The sequence below is a fragment of the Boleophthalmus pectinirostris genome, unplaced genomic scaffold (genome assembly GCF_026225935.1).
Source record: "Boleophthalmus pectinirostris isolate CB_2022bp ecotype Guang Dong unplaced genomic scaffold, ASM2622593v1 HiC_scaffold_21, whole genome shotgun sequence".
Taxonomy (NCBI): domain Eukaryota; kingdom Metazoa; phylum Chordata; class Actinopteri; order Gobiiformes; family Gobiidae; genus Boleophthalmus; species Boleophthalmus pectinirostris.
In genome coordinates, this window is record NW_026571175.1 from 21,679,651 (window position 1) to 21,703,390 (window position 23,740).

The 23,740-nt window shown below is 39.6% G+C and overlaps 1 protein-coding gene across 2 annotated transcripts in view; it reads right to left on the minus strand.

The window, feature by feature from the left end:
* Positions 1-23,740, minus strand: part of rbms3 (RNA binding motif, single stranded interacting protein) — a 446,391-nt gene that overhangs the window by 291,968 nt on the left and 130,683 nt on the right. For both annotated transcript variants that reach the window (XM_055157285.1, XM_020932479.2), the window contains exon 3: positions 18,921-18,979. In XM_055157285.1, the coding sequence (XP_055013260.1) occupies positions 18,921-18,979 (59 nt within the window). The remainder of the gene's footprint in view (positions 1-18,920; positions 18,980-23,740) is intronic.

A 23,740-nucleotide genomic window follows, 5' to 3' on the forward strand; every position in this document is an offset into this window, starting at 1 on the left:
GTTATGTTCCTATTCACACTGGGATATTTGAATATACCCATTAAAAAATTATATCTAAGAAAGTTGAGATTTTGCAGACCTTGCTTCGAGCGTTACCTCTCAGCTCTCTGGGAATACAAGATTATCTTTTTTGCATTTTTGAACTTGGGAGAGCTTTGAGAAACATTTGGAAATCTAAACCGGCAGATAATTTTGTCAAGACTAGTAGTGAAAGAGAAAGAGTGAGAGAGAGAGGCGATATGGTATTTGTAAGTGGATCATTGCTAAGCTGGTGGTGGCGATGTGGGCTTGTAATCTCAAAGTCAAATGTGTTTGGAGTTAAGAGCTCTCCAGAAAGGGTTTGAGACCTGAAGGGTGTTAATTACTTGTCAAGAGGTTGTTAAAACTGCACCCACGGCATCAGGCACCCAAGTGGAGACACACGCCCAAGTGAGAATGGATATTAACAGTGTACAGCTAACCACTCATCAAGTCAACACTGACCAGCAATTTAAAATAATTACGCACGCTTTGATGGGGGACGTAGCTGCTTTAATCAGATTTTAATAGCTATGTTTTTAGATTAATTAAGACAACACGAAGATGGCACATTTGTGGACATGATACTTAAGAAACTGTAACAAGAAGCAATTTTAACATAATAAACAAAATTGACCTTGGAAAATGCATATTAGTGTAAATAGGGGTTTTGAGCGTAGACTGTATAAAGAAGTGGACTAAGTGAATCACCCATAGGATTCTGCTCAACTCAAATGCGGCTACGTTTATATGATGACGCAAAAGTGGCGTCGCGTCTTGACTTTTTATTCTGCATTTAGACGAGCATTTTTGGAAGGAAATCTGTGTGCATACGGTGACGCAAAAGTGTGTGGAATTCGATTGGGTATGCTTGTACTTAAAGTAACAAAGGCATCTTTGGACATACGGAAGTTTTCACGACACGCATTTTCATCAGCTTTCACAAAGTTGTTCCACTATCATCTGGTTCTCCCAGGTCTTGTCCATAGCCGTCTCTCTTGCCTACGACGAACTGGTGCATCCAGAATTTGACAGAAGTAATTGCAGATCCTTCTCTGTTCACTAATAGTATCTCTGCATATTCTGTTCATTTGTTGGGATGCCTCCTGTAAGTTTATTAGAGAGGCCAGAGCAACTTGAAGGTCTGGCGCGTGGAAATGATCGACATGTGTTTGTTTCTGTGTACTGTATGTATGTGACATAACACGTACGCGACGTGAGACCAGAGTTTTGCGTCTTGGGCAGTGTAGACAGAAACGCTACGGCGGAGCATATTCAACTTTTCCACTCTTAAGCCCCAAAAACGCTGTTACTGTCTAACCGAAAGGCACTTCCGATAGAATATTTTGTCATTTTTACCCACAAGCTTTCTTGTGTAAGATTTTGAACCAGGCTCCATAATGGTCAAAATAGCTAAATAAAAACATCAGAATCATGTAGAGCAGGTTAATACAAACATTTTAAGATCAAAATGACAAGGCTCTCACAGCTGCAGTAACAAAGGGAGGTGTGACAATATTCCTATGTAAGTCAAGGGGAACAAGGGTCAGAAGGAACTGGAAGTGCCCACATGCAAATTTCTGTCCCCTTTAAAACTGCAAGCAAGTTTATGTATTTTTTTTACTTTAAATGAGAAACAGGAATCAAAGAAAGAATCAGAGTTCTTGCAAGTTGTACTTCTAGATCCTAGTTTGTCCCCAATGTGGGCTTCCATATTTTATCTCTGAAACAGTGAAAAACAACATGCCTTACCCAGCTGACAGAATGGGATTATGTCAACGTCACATACATTTAAAACAAGATTGATGTACTAATTCCTTCCTGCGAGTCTGTTGTTATGTTGTGGTGTCCTGTTCAAAAAAGAACATAGATGCCACAAGTTCAAGTACTGACCACCATATGGTATGAGTATTTCAGAAATATATAGTTAAATTTTAAGCTGTGCATCTGTCAAGGGCAAAGTCCCCATGTTACAGTACAAGAAAAAGCATCGCTCTCGCCCACGGCTCACAGCCAATATGTTGGAATGTCAGTGGCTGTAAAGATTACAACTATGTACTTCATATAGGGAGTGTTGCAGCGGCTTGAATTCACCTAAACACGTAAAAGTAAAAGATCTTTAATGTTTTATTGTCACCTTGTAATGTCTTTGTCAGGCCTGAAGTCAGCACCTACAGAAGATTTCTACAGGGAAATCAAACCAAAGAGACATTATTGGTGGTCTGAAGATGTTCTGTTTTGAACACCTGCACAAACGCCCAAACACATGAAATTACAAAGTGTGATATAAGATATGATTTGTACCACACTCCCTCTGATGCCTGCACACTTTACAGCTTCTAACACATGAACTTTGAGAACAAAATGTTCACTTTCTGCCTAATATATGCCGCCCACAACAGGTGCCAAAAGACTTTTTATGCTTGATTGATTTATATTTACATAGATTCAACTTTTTAAATAAATATATATCAGATTTTAACTATTCCCTTCTTTATTATACAATTGTACTAGGGTGACCAAGGAACTTTTTTCGTGGGTGTACCATGCAACTTTTCTGGTAGATGGTTGTGATGTTATTGCTTTGCCTGGAATGTTCCACTGTATGGCTTTAAACTTATCAGGTGATGCCAGGCCAAGTCAAAGGTCAGATCTAAGGAGAGGCAACCTTGGTCATAATAAGAATGCCTGTTTTTCAAGGTATTTTTAGCAATAAAAAATGCAGCTGAAAGAAGAGATATTGTGGAACATTCCAAGTAAAGTGATAACATCTCCATGGAGACAAGCAGGTGGCGCACCAGTAAGTCGAAACCTTATCAGTGACAATAGGGCTCCTCTGAACACTGAGTAAACCCCAACAGAAAATATTCCAAGTGCAGATAAAGCGTCCCATTGCTCTGAAAAGGCATTTATAGATATTTTCTGTGCATCTGTTCCCCATTGAAGAGGAACTACACAAGCGCCCCCAGCGAAACTATTCTCTCCATTGCGTTTATGATTTATGTCTTCCTTAACTAATCAAGGGCGCGATCATTAGTCAGGGGATGTGCAGGGGCCAAGGCTGCGGAGGGTCAGTGCAGGGCTGTATATGTTATGGTGGGTATCCGGTTGGGCTCTGGGTGAGGCCACAGATAAGGGATGACTGCTGCTACGCCTCTTCACCTTCCAACTGCGGCCTCTGGGGTATTTGTCAGCACACTATGGGCCCGGGTGCATTATGAAGTCAACTTAGATAGTGTCTGCAAAGGATAATAGACCAGAGAGATACACAAGCTTTCATATGAGAGGTTTGATGGAGGCCAGTGCTTATCAAATGATGCACGGTCCCGGCTTGGTCCTGGCATAGTTTGACGCATGGTTTTGCTCTGGTTTGATCCTTGGTTATTTTTTCTTACAAGAAAATTGCTATTTACTTCATATACACATTAAGGTACATTAATATTTGAGAAAAGATGAACTGCAAAACTATTACAAGAATACCATCCATTTCTGAATGTGTTTGTTGAGTTCTCTAAACAACAGAGTTAGTGACTTGTAACATAACAAGAGCGGGTATTTTGTTGCTTGCTGAAGAAATTATGTTGCCTGGGATCCAGAATATCTATCTATGTTATAATGTTGTTTCTTCATCGAAAACATATCCGGAGTTGTGTTTTGTTTCATTCTGACAAGTTTAGCACACAAATACTGCATATTTTCTCTCAAACAGAAAGCACTCTTGCAATGTGATGTGGTAATACATGAAGGGCTCCACTGTGTTTTAAAATTCCATACAGCTTCATTAGAATAATTTGGATAATTTCAGCCCTGGAATTGCAAATCTCTACTGAACAAAAGGTAAAAGGTAGTTGAAACCTACCACTTCAGTTTTTTGACCTTTGGATGGGTAGACAGACTAGTAATAGTGGGTGTAATGTTTACGTGGTAGGTGCTCTACACTATTATGCACTTTTAAAATACTGTGCAGTCTGTATGTTGCTCTAATGTAATTTTGTTGTTATTTTATATGACAATGAGAATAAAGGAATTCATATGAATTTGAATAAAGGATTACTCAAACTTGTGTGAATGAAACAAAACACAACTTCAGGTATGTTTTTGATGAGGTAACAACATTTCAACATGTCTTAAGGCTTAAAGAGTCAATTTTGTGTAATATAGGACCTTTAAATAAGATTGAAATCATTGTAGACTTTTGTGATATTCTGTGCAGCCCCATTAGAGCTATTGTCTTTAATCAAACCTGGTTTAGAACTGATAAAATCAAATTTGATGCTTGGCAAAAAAGTGAAAGATCATAGAATCAAATGACCATAAATACCATATGAACACCCACTATTGTGATCAAACTGTCACATTTTGCTTTCATCCTTTTGAGCCTGTTGCTGGCCATATTTGAAAAGGGTTGACGCCAAAACACTCATTACTTTTTTATATGAAATATTAAAAATGAATGCGTGTTTTGGCAGACAATCTATATATTCTGGTGGGAATATGAAATGTTTTGCCATTAACTGAATCCACTTAGATTTTATAGTCCATTCTAGTTATTCATAATCCAAGCTTTTATATAGTTTAGTCCCGATTCAGTCCTGGGTTAGTCTTGGTTTAGGTCTGGATAAGTCCTTCCTTAGTCCTGTCTTAGTCCTGGAGTAAGAAAAGCTTTGCCATTAAGTGAATCCAACTGATTTTATTGTACACTGCAGTTATTTATAATCCAAGTTTAATCCCGATTAAATCCTGGTTTAGTCCTGGTTTAGACCTGGTTTAGACCTGGTTTAGATCTGGTTTAGTCTTGTTTGAGTCTTGGTTTAGTCCTGGCTAAATCCTGGTTTATTCCTGGTGTAGTCCTGATTCAGTCCTGGTTTAGTCCTGATTTAGCACCGTTTTATTCCTGGTGTATTCCTGATTTGATCCTGCTTAAGGTCTGCTTTAGTCCCCACTTAGGCTTAGTTTAGTCCTGCTTTAGTCCTGGTTTAGTCCTGGTTTAGTCCTGGTTTAGTCCTGGATTACTCCTGGTTTAGTCCTGTCTTAATCCTTGTTTAGTCCTGATTTAGCATCAATTTATTCCTGTTTTAATCCTGGTTTATTCCTGATATGGTCCTGCTTAAGGTCTGCTTTAGCCCCCGCTTAGGCTTAGTTTAGTCCTGGTTTAGTCCCGGTTTAGTCCTGTCTTAATCCTGGTTTAGTCCTGATTTAGTCCTGATTCAGCACTGTTTTATTCTTGTTTTAGTCCTGGTTTAGTCCTGTTTAAGACCCGTCTTAATCCTGGTTTAGTCATGATTTAGCACTGTTTTATTCCTGTCTCATTCCTGGTTTATTCTTGATTTGGTCCTACTTAAAGTCTGCTTTAGCCCCTGGAATAATGAATGTTTAAACTAAATCCACTTAGATTTTATAGTGCGCCACAGTTCTTCATAATCCAAGTTTTCTGTCATATATGCAGAGAGAGAAACAGCCAAGGAAGTACGTAGATATGGTACAAAGGGTCATGGAATGCAGGGCTGATAGCCGGGCTCATATTTACAAGAACTTGGCCAATCAGACGCAGCGTTGGTAAGGAGCCAAGACGGAGCTCACTGGAACAGCAACAGCTCACATGGGGCAATTTTGAGAAAACACATTTGGTTTACGGACAGCATCGGGGTCGAGAGTGCTAACAAAGCCTGCTCTTGTCCATCATTTTACGAGGCGTCCAATTCTCTGTGATTATTCCTCAGCTTTTGCTAATTAGCCTCATTAATACCCAAAACAAGCAGCTAGCGACACATGCTATCTCGCCCGCTCTCCGTCTGCCATTCTTGTGTCTTGTTGGAAGGAACAGAAGCATTGGAAAAGGTCCGCTGTTGGCCGCTCTTGGGTCCAGATCCTCATCTGCACATAATTCACTTTCAAAGGGCAGAGGGGCGGCGCGCAGAATCCTTAATTGCGCCGCACCGTGTACAACATAGACAAATGTTTAGATCTCAGCCCTCTAATGAGAAACCAATAGTGGAAGTAAAAAAGCACTCGCTCCTTCTCTTATCCAATTTACTCTACCAGCCCTTTCCAGCTTACGCCAAAATGGAAGGTTTGGGCCTGGTTATGTTTTAGATCAGAATTAGTCCTGGTTTAGGCCTGGTTCAGTCCTTGTTTAGTCCTGGTTTAGTCCTGGTTTAGTCCCATCTTATTCCTGATTTAGTCCCAGTTTATTCCTGGTTTAGTCCTGCTTTAGTTCTGGTTTAGTCCTGATTTAGTTCTGGTTTAGTCCCATCTTATTCCTGCTTTAGTCCTGCTTTAGTCCTGCTTCAGTCCTGCTTCAGTCCTGGTTTAGTCCTGCTTTAGTCCTGCTTTAGTCCTGGTTTAGTCCTGCTTTAGTCCCGGTTTAGTCCTGGTTTAGTCCCGGTTTAGTCCTGCTTTAGTTCTGGTTTAGTTCTGCTTTAGTCCTGCTTTAGTCCCATTTCATTTCTGGTTTAGTCCTGGTTTAGTTCTGGTTTAGTCCTGGTTTAGTCCTTTTAGTTTAGTAGTCCTGCTTTAGTCCCTGTTTTAGTTCCTGCGTCCGCTTTAGTCCTGCTTTAGTCCTGCTTTAGTCCTGCAGTCCTTTTTAGTCCTTTAGTCCTTTAGTCCTGGTTTAGTTCTGGTTTAGTCCTGGTTTAGTCCTTGTTTAGTCCTGCTTTAGTCCCATTTTATTCCTGGTTTAGTCCTGCTTTAGTCCTGCTTTAGTCCCATTTTATTCCTGGTTTAGTCCTGGTTTAGTCCAAGGATGCACTGATCCATCTTTTTCTGTTCCAGTACCAATGTCGACATTATCTGCTGACACTCAATATCAACTGAGGGCAGAAAGTGAAAATAGCATTTATTTCCTTTAAACACAAATGCCGTATGGGAAACAATTATGTAAAAGTGTTTTGTAAATTATTTACCATATAAAATAATTACAAGTTCAATAATACTAAGGGGTTTGGGGCAAGTATTGTTCATAGACCAAAATGGGATATCTATTAAACCAATATCTTGGAACCTATATCTGATCCATCAAATTTTTCAATATCAATGCTGATATCTGATACAAGTATTGTATCTGTGTGTCCCTGGTTTAGTCCTGGTTTAGTTCTTGATTCAAAATTTCAGTTCCTTCGTTCCAGCTGTCATATCAGAAAGTATTTCGGCAGTTAAAAGAAAACTAAAAGATCTGGAATTAAAAACCTGACAAAACTGTAACACTTCATAAGAGCTGCACTTTTAATAGTTTTAATAAAGCATGAGCAAAAGTCTTAATTCGTAATGAACAAATAGTTTACCAAGAATGACTCAGGCTCATTTGTCAGAAATGTTCCCCAATATTCTGAGTAAGATTTCCGAGATGGATGGCTTTTCCAGTTCAAATTTGCAGTTTACAACTTTGGTAAATAGACCAACTGGACAACACAATTAGTCCTGTGTGGTTTTGCCTTTATTTAGCTGCTCCAATTACTGTTGAAAATGAGAGAGAACAAGTTTCTGAAAAGTCAAATATTTTCTGAGTTGGTACTTGACAGTCTTTTTAAACTTGGATCTTGCAGAATGCGCGATAAGCCAGAAGCAACCAAGTGGTACCATTTGCTCACATTTGACAGCAGTTAGGGATATTTTACTTTAACTCCATCCTAGTTACACTTGACACATACTCGATCTCGTACGGACGCGCCTTTAATCACTGCGATTAAATAATTGGGTACTTCAAAGATCCTCTAAATTGGTTTTGGACAAATGAAGCATGCGTTACATCAAGTCACCCACAAAATGGCGCGAGAGCCGCAGTAATTCTTTCAAGATGCAGCTTCAAAGTGGGGCCCTTGTGTGTTAGAAGCCAGTACAAGTGTTTAAAGTGGGACTAAACACCAAATCAGCTTTATTTTTCCATTTTTGCTACTAACTAGTGTTGTCTACTGTCCCTACGCCTTTTTTTTGGTTTTTGTTTTTTCAATTTAAGGTTTTGGATCATAATTAATCCTGGTGTAGTCCTGGTGTAGTCCTGGTTGAGTTCTGGTTTAGGCCTGTCTCACTCCTGGTTTAATCCTGGTTTGCAGATTTCTGGTCAAAAACAGTCTTCAAAGGCCACTGCAATTTCAAGTACTATGTGACATCACACTGTACGAAGTGTAGATACCTGTTAGACCAGCAGTGTCTAACTCAAATTCACAGAGGGCCAAAATTAAAAACTGGGACTAAGTCGTGGGCCAAACTAAATATTTATTGAAAAATTTCACAACATCTGCATGTTTTCTCTTCTTTTGAGATATGTAATGTTGAACCTTTTCTTATTAAAATAAATGTTTAATAACAGTTTTGCTTAAACATTGAATCCAGAACAAGCATGATATAAAATAATAACAAATGTTTAAATGAATAATGTCTCTATATCTGTAGCCGGCGAGTCAGCTCTAATACACGTTTGATATGAGCTCACAGGCCAAATATAATTATATTGCGAGCCAAATATGGCCCTCGGGCCTGAGTTTGACATGTCTGTGTTAGATCAGTCACACTGTTGCTTTTACATCTAGGCCCTGCCCCTGCTGCCCCCCCTTTAGTCCACCAGGCACTTAGTGATGGGAAGAATACTTTGAAAATATATTTATTATGTATTATTTATTAGGAGAGCTTTATTTTTCTTTAACTGTTTGTTATGCATTCATTTAAGTCTAATCAGAGACAAAAAATAAATAAATAAAAAATCACATGCACGCACTGCAAGATGTTTTCCTTTTTTTCTAACTAATATCGTGCAGTTTAAAGTTAAAACTGCATTTAACTTTTAATTTAGGAAAGTGTTACTGTATTCTGAATAGTAACTGTACCAGAATACAGTTCTTCCAAATAAGTATTCAGAATATATATATTTTTGGTACATGTATTCAGTTACGTCCCAACACAGCAGGTACTGTCCAGTTTACCAACTCTATTTGAAATGTGGCTGTGGGTGGAGTTTAGAAGTTTAGTCCCACATTAATGCAGGTTATAAAACCACAGAGCAAACACCAGCTTGCCGGCTATCTCTTCATCTATCCCCCACAATGCATTGCGGTGGGGCGTCAACACAGCTCCAGTTGATCCGGAGCAGGACTCTTATCTGCTGGCAGTAAAGGAGGAAGTTCACATTTTAAAGAGTTCTGAGGTCATTTCCTGTGCCGTGGGCTCTGAAAGTACAAATAAAACCAATGCGTTCTCAGTCCTGCCTTATTTCAAATGCTGCTGCTGCTGTTTAAGAGGCTCTGGTGGGCAAGAATGGCAAATGAGCACCTTTTTCAGCCTCACAAAATCCTTTTTCATAACCTCCCTGTTGCCATCTTCAATTTTCTTTTGTAAGTGTAATGTGAATTCTGAGTCTCAGCTGAAAGTTTGACCAATCCAGTTCTGTCAAGTCATTTTCTGAGCTCACCATAACATAAGTAAAAGCACTTAAGTTAACTTTTAATAAATTGGATGCATTAAACACAACACAGCACTTGGAGCGTTTCTTAGTGACATATTACAGATCCAGTAAAGTGCATTTTATAACTTAATCCTCACCGTGTGTGGGAGAGTATTATGTGCCAACAAGGACGTCCTTCAGTATACTGCAAATACTACTGCTACTCCGGATGCAAAGAGCAAAAATGGGTTTCTAGGTAAAAAAATAGGTAAATTAAGGCCAGCATTTGAACCATAACCAACCAGAGATGCCAGGGAGCACTTGAGGGAACTTTCTTGAGTCAGAATTTTGGCCATGATTTCAGAAAATGTTACATTTTTAGGTCATCCAATTGCCCCACTTCTTATTTCAAAATGTTGAGCTCCAGTTAGATTTAAACTTTGAGCACGGCATCTCTGCATTTTAACAAAATCAATATCAGCAAACTTATTAATAACAACTTAAGGATAAAAACGGTGTGGTGGTAGAGTGTGCTGCAACTAGCAACTGTGCACTGCATTTGTCCAGTGATCTGAAAGTTGGCGGTTTGATTCCAGTGCCGACAGATGAATACTGTTCTTGTGGCCAAAACACTTAATGCTGCCACACATTATAGGATTTTTCAGTCTTAAATGATTTTTAAACATGCGACAAAAAGCGTACACCACAGACACAAGGAGATTCTTATGAGATTTGAAAACTCCGATTGCAAAGACTGCAGCGGGATACGATGGCGTACCACACTACAGAGCTGTGAGTGCGATCGCGTCAGCTGTTTCCTGTCCACAGTAAAACCACTCGCTTTGAGAGTTCAAAAGTGTTTAAACGATCAGAGCACTGAACTTCTAGTTTAGATACAAGTCAAAACTGTTATTATTTGTGAAATGTGGTCCAAGACTTCAGATACATGATTAATAAATAGAAAGTTGGTGATAAAGTACACAGGAAGTTGAGTCACTATCGCTAATCTGCAGCTTCACCTTGATCCATGCGCTGTGTGGATGTAAACAGACACGTGAGGAACTACTCTCGCCTTTTACTTTTAAAGAACACCTCAGACTGGACAAAGAGTTACATTTTTTGGACTGGGGGTCATTATTTGCGGAGGACAATTTATATGGATAATATGGATGAGTTGCTGCAGTTTTTAAATTGACCACTTTATGAGAGGTGAGTAATAAATTCTTCTCATTACTTTTGCTAGATCCCAAGTTTGGATCTTGCGTCTCTGTGTCCGTCACTCCTTCTGCCCCTGATGCCCTGTTTTATTGGCTGTTGCCGTAACGTTGATGTTTGATGGTTAAAATCTGACAATGCAACTCAGCAACTCAGCTCAGTGACGCCACACACGAGGAGAGCAGCAGCTTCAAAATCGCACACGAAGACACAAAGTCGGGTCACTCCTCCCAGAACTCAGGGAGAAGTAAATAGCAGCCAAAATCGGGCAAATTCTCCTGTAGTGTGTGGTGGCCTTTAAAGTGCTTTGCGTTTAAGGATAGACCTTGTATCTAATGTGAAGCCAAAACCAGCACTGGAGACTGAAAACATAACAAACTTATTACAAAATGGGTCATCTTATGTAACTGTTATTCATCGAGCAACTAACCACTGAACAGCTTTGAAAATTCAGGATTTATGATCAGCCAGTAAATAGTAAATCTTATTACATCCAATCAAAAACCCAACTAGGAAAATAGCTGAACCTAAAACATGAACCAACATTCTCTCCAGCTAATTTTTCTGGATAAAAACCAAGATCCAATACCAGTACCGTATCTGTACAATGTAAAACTTTTTTTTTTTTCCCTCCATAAAACACAATCTCTATACCACGAGGAGTAAACAGTGCACATTCTATCTCCAGATCTGAGCGACATGTAACCCAAGGCACTGCACAGTCTAAAGCCTTTAAAACATTCTCAAACTCTTATAGATCCAAAGCTCTTGTCTCTCTGAATGCACAGTTTGTTTGAGTCGCTTGTGTTCCTTTTCAACTCTTGAAGTGCGGATGCCCAAGAGCTTACTGTACTGTGAGTTAGAGTGAGTCAATGCTGGTAGATAAAGATTTTTTTTTTTTTTTTTTTTTCGCCTGGTTTTGGCAGTGAAGAGGAGCAGCGTCAGACAGACCCGCTGTGATGTGAGGAAGAGGATTGATAGAGCAGCATGACCACTGCGCTGCCAGAGCTTCAGCACACCCTGGCAGACGGATGGGGAGGGCATCTGGGCCGGTGATTAGTCTGCCTGTGCCCTTTGTGTCCAAGCGCGTGGGAGAAGAGAGAAGGGATGTGGACTGGTGACTTTTACAGGGACTGGCAAATGGGTCTGTAGGCAGAGAAATGTATGTATACTAGACAGAGAATATGCAAGCAGATAAAAAGTATACAGTGCAGCAATTTATGTCTACTACAATTACTGCTACATGTACAACTACTTTTAGTATTTCAACCACTACTGTTACTGATGATACTTCCAAACTGCGATCGAACGTACCTGTTTGCATGGGTGGAAATTAACAAATTACAAATACTCATGTTATTCTAATTAATTATACATTTTTCTGGTGATTTTGAGTATTTTTTTAAACATACTTGTATTGTAGTGGTTTTTGCTGTGTAATTTAAAATCATAAGAGTTACTGAGTGCCAATGCAATGCTCTTTTCTACAAATGCCACTAACACGGGTGTCAGTAGCCCAGTTGGTAGAGCATTCGCCCACTGATTTTGCAGGTTGGTGGTTCGATTCCAGCTCTCGACATAAAACATCACAGGTTGAGCGGTCAGATCCACTGACCCACAGGTTGACTGGTGTGATTCCAGCTCCCACAGATGAATGCTGTTGTTGTGTCCTTGGGCAAGACACTCAACCCTCCTTGCCCACAGTGTCTGCGTACACCGGTGTGTGAATGGGTGAGTGGTTCCTTGTTGTAAAGCTCTTTGAGTGCCTTGAAGGTGGAAAAGCGCTGTAGAAAAATGTGACCATTTACCAACATCATGTTACAAAGGAACCTAAAAGTAAGAAAGTACTTTGAGTAGTATTTATCATGAGTACCGTATTTTATCAAAAAACGTCTGCGCGCCCCGCAATCCAGAGCGCCCCATACACAAATCCACTCGGGTGTCCCAGCACGACTTCAGTAAACTACAAAGCCGCACCACCTGCAGAACACACAAACACGCACGGAGCAGACCGCGACTGTGCAGCGAAACACACCCTCAGCCACACTCATCACTCCACGCCGACGAGGAACGGAACGGACGAACGAACCAAAAAAACTAGTGCAGTGTGCTACTCTGAGCCACAACTGAACAACTGAGTCACTGCGAACACGTCAACAATCCACCGGTCCCACACAGCACCCTCCCTACGCGCCACAACTGAACAAAGCCCAGAATCACCGTGAACGCGCCAAACAAAGTCCGACTGACCCATCTAACTGTTGTGTTTCGTTTAAAGTCCAGTGCGGTTTATTTGTGAAAAAAGTTTGAAAATAGACCATTTAATGACAGTGCGTCTTATAATCCAGAACGCCTAATAGCCCAGAAAATACAGTACATTATAGTTTTGCTGCAGTATAATTCTGGCAGCAGTCATATTCAGCCCATACATATTAGTATTCTTGTGTAATGCTTTCTAACATTAAGAACAGGTTAAAAGTTCATTTGAGAAAAAAAAGTAACACATAATTCAGTTTCAAAAATCCACATTAAATACATCATTTGAATAGGACTGATATTTAAGAGCAGCAGTGAGTCAGACCCTTGTTAATAATACTGTATATTGCACTTTTTTTTTTTCCATTTTATACATGTGATTGTACTTTTAATTAAGTACAAAGTTTCTGTAGCCAACGCCCCAGGATCTTGAAGTTGCATGTAACATTTCTCCTTTATATGTGTTCTTTTAAAGTAAATAGCAGTGTTTAGACAGTACACTGATGTACATGTGCGTGGGTGTTTATGTTGGACATTACATTCTATAAGGCATGACCAGTACGCACTAAAATACTCCTCCTCCCACACACACTCCCAATGCACTCATCCATCTACACTGGTATCTGACGCCTCCACTGTGACAACAAACTGACATACATCAAGTATATGGTTTACAATGGCCATATTAAATGTTCAAGCTGAGAAGATCTATGAAACAAAGTCTACCTATATGTTATAAGTTGGGAAAGGTGCACTGTGTAACTTTTCTGGTGGAGGGTCTGCCTACATTTTTATCTCCATGACAATGCAATTGCTTTGCTTGGAATGTGTCACAACATGGTATTAAACTAACTGTCTCCATGGAAACAAGCAGGAGTTGCCACCAGACCAAGATACTGGTCAGATCTGTGCAGAGGATGGCACGCTGACTGTAGATGTGCATGTTCTTTGAGCAATGAAAACACCCACAACTGAATGAATGGAAGATGCATAAGTTTAATGCCACACTGTGACACATTTCAAACAATGTAATACCACCTCCATAGAGACAAGCAGGTGACAGAGCCTTGAACTAAAAAGTTACACAATGCACCTTTAACAGAAAAAAAAAGAAAGAAAGAAAATGCTGACAGTATGTAATAAATGGAATTATGAATCACACAGCTGAATAACGCATGAGGGTAAATATTGTCAGAGCAAGGTGTTAGTCCTAAAGATGTTATAACAGTGTATACTGTGTTGGCCCATAGCCTGATTAACTTGTAGTACATTCCATTCTTTGTACAACCTGCTCGCGCCTCATAACTGGAGCCAAAATGGCCGCTCGGCAGAATGATTCATGTGTGCAGTTTCTCATGTTCCTCTCTGCCTCACCGCTGTCCATCTATCTTACACTTCTCTCTGGGTGCGGACCAGCCCCATCCTTTCCACTCGTAAAATACTTGTGCTTATATTTGCGTTTTGGCACAACTCAGCGCTGCATTCCAGCACAATGACTTATGGGAAATATGGTCTCCCAAACAACACAGAACTAAGCCTGTGCTGAGCCTGACGCAGGTCAGCTGGATGTGAATGCGGAGAGAGAGAGAGCCAAGGAATTTTTCAGACTATTTTATGAATCCACTATTTCACACAGAGAACATAATTACCTTTTTCACCCGCAAAGTTTGGGTTACATGAACATCTCTGGATTACACAGAACTATTAAGATTCCCCATAGGAAAAAAGATCACAATTGGAATTTGAGGTGAAAAAAAGCAGACGTTATGAGAATTTTTTTCTCAGATTGCAACATGTAATATCACCAACCCCTCAGCGTATATTGATTACTACAGTATATTTGTTTTGAGCACAGGCCATCTGCCTTGTGTGACACTACTGCCTTTATTTATCAATACTTCAGACAGAGATACGTATACTGCCTGGAAAGACACCTGAAAGCTGGACCTCTTCCAGTATTTGAAGTTTAAATATAAATGCATACAGTTCAAACCTTTTTGATCTATCCTAGTTTCTGATATGTCTGAAAAGCTTTTCTGAGGACTATAACTTTGCATAGCTCACTTCCTTCTCTGCTTTGCACCCCATCCCTCTCCCTCTCCTCTTAATCCCCCTTCTGACCCCTGCACACATTCCTTCTTTGGACATGGGCCGATCTTGTCTTTAATAGCCCACTAGACACAGAAAGGGGCTGCCCGGATAATCAGACCTTCTTCTAGTCTCTAAAAAGCAAAGGGGTTGACCTGAGAGCATGCCTGGCAGGATAAACCCAGGGTTAAAAAGCCAGCTTCACCTTGAGAGGCCACTACGGAGCGCCTGGGAACCCACAGAAAGCAATTAAAAGTATTGATGGGACTTCAATAGCTCTTAAACAGACACTGGCAGACACCCCGGGCCAAGCAGCACACTAATCTATCCCCCATCACAGCCTCATTTCTGTCATTCACGGAGTTTTTACGCGGCATAAAGAGCCACATGCATTTACAGGAGAGGCAGACAGGGGGCAGCAGAGAGAAGGGTGAATGGGAAATTTGATCGTGAAGACAAAAAGTGAAAAACGTCATCGGTCAGGGCATTGCAATTCATCAGTGTTGGTTGGACTTTGGTTGGTGGTTAGATAGCATCGTTGCCATTTGTTCAAGAACTCAATACTAAACTATTTTCTGCTCTATGTTATAATGTTGTTTCCTCATCAAAAACATACCCAGAGCTGTGTTTTGTATCATCATGTGGTAACACCGTGGACTGTATAAAAGAAGTGGACTGACAGGAGAGAATCTGGAGCCAAGTTCTATATTATGAATAGGATTTTTTTGACAGACAAAACAGCAAAAAATTGCTGGTTAATACGAACATTTCAAGACCAAAATGACGAGGCTCACTGCAGCAGTTTCAGAGAGAGAGGAGCGACAAGATCCAAATGTAAGTCAATTGGAGCCAGGGTCAGAAGGAGCCGGAAGAGCCTCCTGGTGAACTTCATATCTGGCAAGCAGCAGCTAGAGCGTCCACTTATGTATGTCCACTCATATATACAATCTATGTGTAATGCTCTACTGTGTTTTTAAACTCCATACACTTTCACTTGAATCATTTGGAAAGTCCAGGAATTTCCATTCTCTACTGAACTAAAGGTAAAATGTAGCTGTTTACTACCACTACATGACATCACAAGGTGGAACACAGCCTTTTCAGCTTTGGACTCATACTGCAGAATATCAGAATAAACATGTGTGAATGAAACAAAACACAATTCCAGGTATGTTTTTGAGGAGGTAACAGCATTGTAACATGGTTTAAAGCTCACACGAGTCAATTTTACACAAAAAGTACATTTTGTTTGAGCAAAAGAAGGTTGCATTATGTTACATGGATAAGAGACTGGTTGGTTTACAGTGGTTTACAGTAAGGAGTATCAACTAGGGTGTGTTATTTTCAGAGTAATGCCTTCATTCTGAGGCAAGAGTTGTGTCACGACTAAAAAAGTTACTTGATGAATGAATCGCAAAACATTCAGTCTAAAAACTTTTATCCATTTCGCATAGTTCAATCTTCTTTTGCTATGGATCCTAGTAGGGCTGGGTATCAATACAGATACAATGCATACCTTGATAGATAGGCTTCAATACAAAACGTTTTTTGATACAGTGCACTTTGGATTCAGTACGAGTCGATACGATAAAGCAAATCATTATGGTTCAGTGAAAAACAAAGGCAAAATTATGGCTGTGATACTAAAAGTCCACTAAGTCCACTGAGTTAATATGAAAAACGCCCATTTTACTCATCAAAAAGGTGAAAATGTCAACACAATTGCAGCTCTTACACAAAATTATTTAGTAAAATATGCCTAAAAAATACTCTTGGCTATATATCGATACAACAGCCCATGATATCAATACTGTATCATCAAATTAAATGATACGATATATTGATATTTCAATATTTTTGCACATCCCTAAAGCCAACCTGGACGACTGAGGGATTACGCAGACATGTCCCTTATGTTAAAGACTTTCCCGTGCTGCGTCACATGCAGTGTTGGGAGTAATGTATTATAAAAGTAATGTATTACAGTAATGCGTTGATTTTTGCTGTAACGCAGTAATGTAAGGCATTACAGGGGGAAAAATTGTAATATTTTACTCGGTACAAATGTGAGTAACGCGCGTTACAATGCTTTTTTAACCTGGATTGAAGTGGTGGGTTTTTCTTCATAGAAATTCGCTAAAATCACCGTGAAATCAGCAGCGGTGAAACGCCGGAGACGCGGCCGGATAGACCTTCAGTTAACCACGGGTGAAAGGACCGACCCAGAACTCTACGCTGTTTAGACCTGGTTTAGACCTGGGTCACTTCTGGTTTAGACCTGGTTTAGACCTGGTTTAGACCTGGTTTAGTCGTCCCTCGCTCTAACGCGATTCACTTTTCGCGGTCTCGCTGTTTCGCTGATTTTTAGAATTATTTTTTTGTGCAATTTTGCATGCCTTTTGTTTTTAGTGTATGAACACGTATTGCGTTCCTTCCCGCTGTGTCCTGATCGGCTAAGGGACTCCTGTCTCCTCAGTACAGTACAGAATATGTTCAGCTGCCAAATTTAAATAAATGTTCAATCTGTATCAGTGTGATTCTGAAGTGCTGTATGTCTGCAAGTTTTCTCTCCGACAAAATCCACAACGTCGACGAAATGTTCTGCACCGACAAAGTCTCCTGCGCTCACACCCAAAAGACAGAGGAAGATGCAAACCATTACACAAAACGTTGGACTTCTGGACACGTTGAAGGAAGGTAGAAGTTACGCGCTGTAGCAGAGTTTTTGCACCGGGTCTTGTACCCGCAAATATTTGCTGAAATCAGGACCGCGAGCCCCCGCCAGCAGGGTCCATGAGGTGCGGAGCAGAGCCGCTCCTTTCTCCTGCGGTCACCTTCGAGCCCATCCTGACAGTGAGTCCTGTTTTAGTCCTAGTTCAGTTCTGGTTTAGTCCTCCTCTTCAGTCCTGGAATCAGTCTGAGGTTAGTCCTGTTATAGTCCTGGTTTTGTCCTGGTTCAGCTCTGGTTTAGTCCTGGTTTAGACCTTGTTTAGTCCTGGTTCAGTGCATATACGGCTCAAAAGTTCAGCTTTTTCGCAGTTATTTTGGTGAGAGTAACTTAAAGTAATGCAATAGTAATGTAATGCCTTACATTTTAAATGCAGTAATATTGTAATGTAACGAATTACTTTGAAATGACAGTAATAAGTAATAAATAACGCATTACAGTTTTAAAGTAACTTGCCCAACAGTGGTCACATGGTAAACAGTGTTTTGCTGTTGAACAAGGTTTGTATAGAATTTGAGCTTAATTAAGGTTTAGGGAAAAGTACAGTAACAAAGCTAAAAATCTATACAGATTGCGTGATTGATTGAGAGATTTGTTTTTATATTGAGTTAGTGCCAAGAGAGAAAAAATATTGTAACCAACAGAAAAGCATTTCTCGAAAAGGAGTGGGAGTGGCAAATTAAAGTACAACATTGAGCAACTTCACTCCTATATATTCTGTCCAGTTGCCAAGTAAAGCAGATAGAAACAAAAAATGATGCAATTGAAGCCTATTACGGGTTATAGTTTCTTGTTATAGGAGTCATTTTGACCATTCAGAAGACATTGATTTAAAATTGCCAAATATCATGGCAACGATCCCGAGCTCTCATCATTCTTAAACCCATGGATAATAGGAAAGCAGCATTCTGACACGGAGAGTCCCAGACCATTCGCACAAAACAGTCAGCGTTTACATCAGCATGACAAACCGATGAAGACAGATTATAGAAGAGACCACAGACTGCGCTCCTATGACATCACAGGGAGGGAGAAGGGAGTATTGGCTTACTCTCAGGATCAGGGCCATCCCAATACAACTGTGCTCCCAAAGCTTTCCAAGAATCATTCTGTACTGATTTACTGTATAGTACTTTGTCGGCCAACCTGTAAAGTAGTTTGGCTTTCGCTGCTATCCTAATTGCACGACAATGCATCCACATCGACAGCCGCTAAAGCTAAACAAAGAAGCTAATCACTCACCTTTGCACTGGTTGGTGTTCTTGTCCAGAATGGCCTTAGTTGACACTATTTTCCCGTACCTGTAAAGAACAAGAAGAAACATTTAGGCTGAGTTCTTCTCTCAAACCGAAAACACTGTTCCAGCTTGTGATGTGGTAATAAGAAAAGCACTTCACTGTGTTTTTAAACTCCATCCACCTTCACGAGAATGGTTTTGATCATTTCAGCCCTAGAATTTCCAATCTCTTCTGAACAAAAGGTAAAAGGCAGCTGTTAACTTGAAAACTACCACTTCATGACATGGTGGGATAGAGCATTTTAAGCTTTGGATGTAGACAGACTAATAATAAAGGGTTAATCAAACACGTGTGAATGAAACGAAACACAACTCCGGATATATTTCATTATAACATGACTTAAAGGTGCACTATATAACAATTTGGTTAGGGGTCTGTCAGCTGCTTGTTTCTATGGATATGTCATTGCTTTGCCTGGAATGTTCCGCAATATGACATTAAACAACTCTACATTCCATTTATTAAATTACAGGTGGTTTTATAGCTCAAAAATACAATCCAACAGGCATTCTGACTGTGAGTCCACAGATCTGACCAGTCTGTGTATCATTCATTCATTTGTTTTTCAATATAAAACCAAAAATATATATATATATATATATATATATATATTTTCTTCATTATTTGTCTCCAAAACCAAAATGAAAAAAACAACAACAGATAACCATTTGTTTTTTTTCAGTTTTCGATTTAGTGTTTAAATGAATAATGAAAAAACAGAAAAACTGACTGAACCAGGACTGAACCAGGACTAAAACAGGACTAAACCGTTCTCAGTCTCGGTCTCAGCCCTGGTCCGGGACTCAGTACTGATCTGGTCATGGTCTGGTTCCGGTCTGGTCCCGGACCTGGTTCAGTCCTGGTCCAGTCCGTATGTGGCACAAAAGTTCGGCATCACAGTTTAAGTCATGGGTATGGGAAACAGCTGTTATCCATTTTATCCATTATTCATTTAAACACAAAATCGAAAACTGAACAAACAAATCGTTATCTGCGTTTGCATTTTGGTTTTGGAGACAAAAACAAAACAAAACTACTATTTTCTTCATTATTTTTCTTATTTTTGGTTTTATATTGAAAAACGAATGAATGTTACATAGATTCTGACCTGTAACTTCGCCAGGTTTGGTTTCCATAATGATAGAACGTTTTAATACCGGACCATCCACCATAAAAGTTACACAATGCACCTTTAAATCTCACATGAGTCAGTTTTGCGTAATAAAGGACCTCTGAATGTTTTATGTTATTTTAGTTGACACTATTTTCCTGTACCTGTAAAGAACAAGAAGAAACATTTTGAGAAGATTTTAACAGCCAGAATTCATGGGCGATTAGTGTCTCGTGGTGCTGAGAAGATGTTTTACTTCCATACTCGTTGCCATTTAGTTGCAACCAACAATTTGCAGAGTGCCCAAATGTCAGAGTCCATTGGAAGTGGAAAGCACTTGAGGTTAATAACATTATGTGTACGCTTGACTTCAAACCAAAGTGTGCCCCCCTGACATTTCCCACAGTCACTGAACATTTGCAAAGGTCTTAAGGCTCAGAGACACAGCGAATAGGCCACAGGTTAAAGCAGAGTTTGGGTATGTTTTAAACGGCCCGTATTACACAATTTTCTGATCTGTTATAATGTTGTTTCCTCATCATAAATATAAACATTCCTGGAGTTGGGTTTTATTTCATTCACACATTCACATTCACACAAAACCCTGCATATTTAGTTCTTTTCTCAAACTGAAAACACTCACTTCTGCCTCGTGATGTCATATGGTAATACAGAAAGTTCTCCACTGTGTTTTTAAACTCCACACACTCACTCTAATCATTTGGATAATTTCAGACCTGGAATTGCTGATCTCTACTGAACTAAATGTAAAAGGCAGCTGTTAACTTGAAAACTACAGCTTCATGACATCACAAGGTGGAACAGAGTATTTTGAGCTTTGGAGATGTAAACAGTCAAACAATAAAAGATTAAAATATACATGAATGAAACAAAACACAACTCCAGGTATGTTTCTGATGAGGTAACAACATTATCACATGGCTAAAAGCTACTTTACATAATATAGGACCTTTAATACACAATAAAAATGGTAAACTTTTTGATTAATTACTGCTGTAAGGAAAGTGCATGTGAAGTCTAAGTGAGATCATATTTTATTAGTCAAGTCTTGTGATGTGTTGAAATTTGCAGGTTTGAGTGAAATTTTATTTGATTTAAAGGTGCACTGTGCAACTTTTCTGGGGAAAGGTCCTTCTGTGAATAGGGGCGACTCTCCACAGATCTGAACTGTAATGTAGTGTAATGCTGTAACCTGCTTCTGATAGATATACAGTAGATTTAATCTATACTGTGGAACATTGTAGGCAAAGCAATAACATTTCCATGGAGACAATCAGGTAGCAGACCGTCCATCAGAACAATTACTCAGTGCACCTTTAAATCTAATCTGTAAAACTATGGAAATACAGTAACACAACAAGGTGCACTATATAAATCATCCAATGAATAAGTTGTGTTTGTAAGATACCGGCTTTTATCAGTTGTATTTTATTTATATATATATATTTGTAATTTACTTTCCTGAGTGAGAGAGTGAGGGTGGGTGGGATAGGGAATACCTTTCAAGATACTGTCAAATTCTGTGGTATATTGTGCTGTTGCAAAAATCAATAAATATATTGCTCCAAAAAAAAAAAAAAAAAAAAAAAAAAGTACACAAAGTAACTTTCGCTTTCCAAGGAGATGCTATTTCTTTGCCTGGAATGTTCCAGAGTACCTCACTATAGTTAAACACACAAGCAGGCAAAGTTACAAGACAGCTCTGTGGAGAGACAACTCGCTCACAAGAATGTATACTGCAGTGTTTGTCACTGTATTTCTTTCTTTCTTTGAACAATAAAAACAACTGTAATTAAATAAATATATGGTTCTTGCATTACTGTAGTGCAGGTAAAGCAAGAACAGCTTAGAAACAAGCAGAATTTAGTGGGCAGTACTTCCACAGTTTTATGTCTTTTTAGTCCCATACAACTATTATCTATGCCTCGTCTTTATCACCATCGTACTGTTCAAGCTCTAGTACTTATGCAGGACTAGGAGGCAATATTGTGCTTTTTAACTACATGAAAAGCCCCCTCGCTGAGTAGGGCAGGTTAAGCTGACAGGTGTGGTGCATGCAGAGTATCTTATTAATTCCCACAGACGGAGTGACCATACTGTTTGAATGACAGTGAGTTATTCCGCGTGCTTGTCTCAGCTAAATCGGCCTCCTCTTTTTACCCCTGAATCCTGTCACTGCAGCATGTTTATAGACCTGGATATGGGTGAAACAGACCTGTACACTCACAGCATTTCAAGTGTACATAGATGTATTATGGTGACAGCACAAATCTCCAAGCTGACAGGAACTTATTTTGCTCAATGGCACAAGATGCAAGGCAAGCCAAGGTGAGTAATATACAAGTGCCATCAACAAGATGATATTAAAGGTCCTATATTATGTGAATTTGACTCTTGAGCTTTTAGTCATGAATGTTGTAACAGACCTGGAGTTGTGTTTTGTTTCATTCACACATGTTTGAAGAATCTTGCATTATTAGTCTGTCTACATCACATTGGAAATTTACATAGTGGAGCACTTCCTGTATTACCACGTGACATAACAAGGTGGAACTGAGTAGGGTTTTTTTCTGTTTGAGAGAAGAACTAAGCCTAAATATGCTGGGTTTGTGTGTTGAAAAGTATATATTTTTGATGAAGAAACATATTAGCTTGATTCATCAGCCGATTTCACTTTGTGGAAACCGTCTGACCTCGCAGCATTAGAATTCGTTCGCTTGACCGTAGGCAGACACTTTTTTTTTTAATTTAACCAATCACTGCAATTTGGTCGTGACGTATGTAATGCGCCGCTAATGGGGCTAACTGGTATATTAAGCTTTTCCCAAATCTCGTAGGAAGAAGGGCAATAACATCTTTCCCCTTGATGAAATTCACCAAACATTCTCTTTCTTCCGGCTTAAAATCCTCAATCTCGAGAATCATTGTAAACACACAATGTTTGGTTTTGTCTACATCCATCTCGACCGCTTTGTTTACTGTTGTGATGTACCACAAAAGTGACGCAGACATGGCTTCACAGCTCTTCGCTGATTGGCTGGTGCCCAAATTCGCACTTCCAAGGTTTTTACGTACCGTCTAGTGTATTCTGATTCCTGACCAGGTCGCTAGACAGAAATGAAATTGAGAGGAGTCATTAGGTGGCGCCAACCTGGCTACAAAATTATAACATAGATCAGAAAATAGCAAAATATGGGCCCTTTAAAATTGTGTTTTTGAACATAAGCAAAATATTAGCGTGGATTGTTGCGCGTAGAGGGGTGAGTAGTTCCTTGATCATATTTCTGATGAATTACAAAAAGTAGTTCTGATTATTATTATCATCAAGGAAATAAAAAATACATTGATACATACTTTTTCTATAGCGCTCCTTCTTACATATGTCTATCTGAACATACAGGGGAAGCAGTGGTGCATCCCGGCCCATATTTCAGCAGCAGGGGATAATTGTGCCATTTCTCAACGAGTGGCGGAGACTCTATTTACTGCCCGCTGCGGTGGGGTGGGTGGTGGATATGAACTGATGAGCTCCAGAGAGGAAAACTACCAGCCCGCACACAAATATAGATAGTGCATACAGAAGGCTACACACCAATCAGCGAATTGTCTCTCTCTCCACAGCAGATAAACAG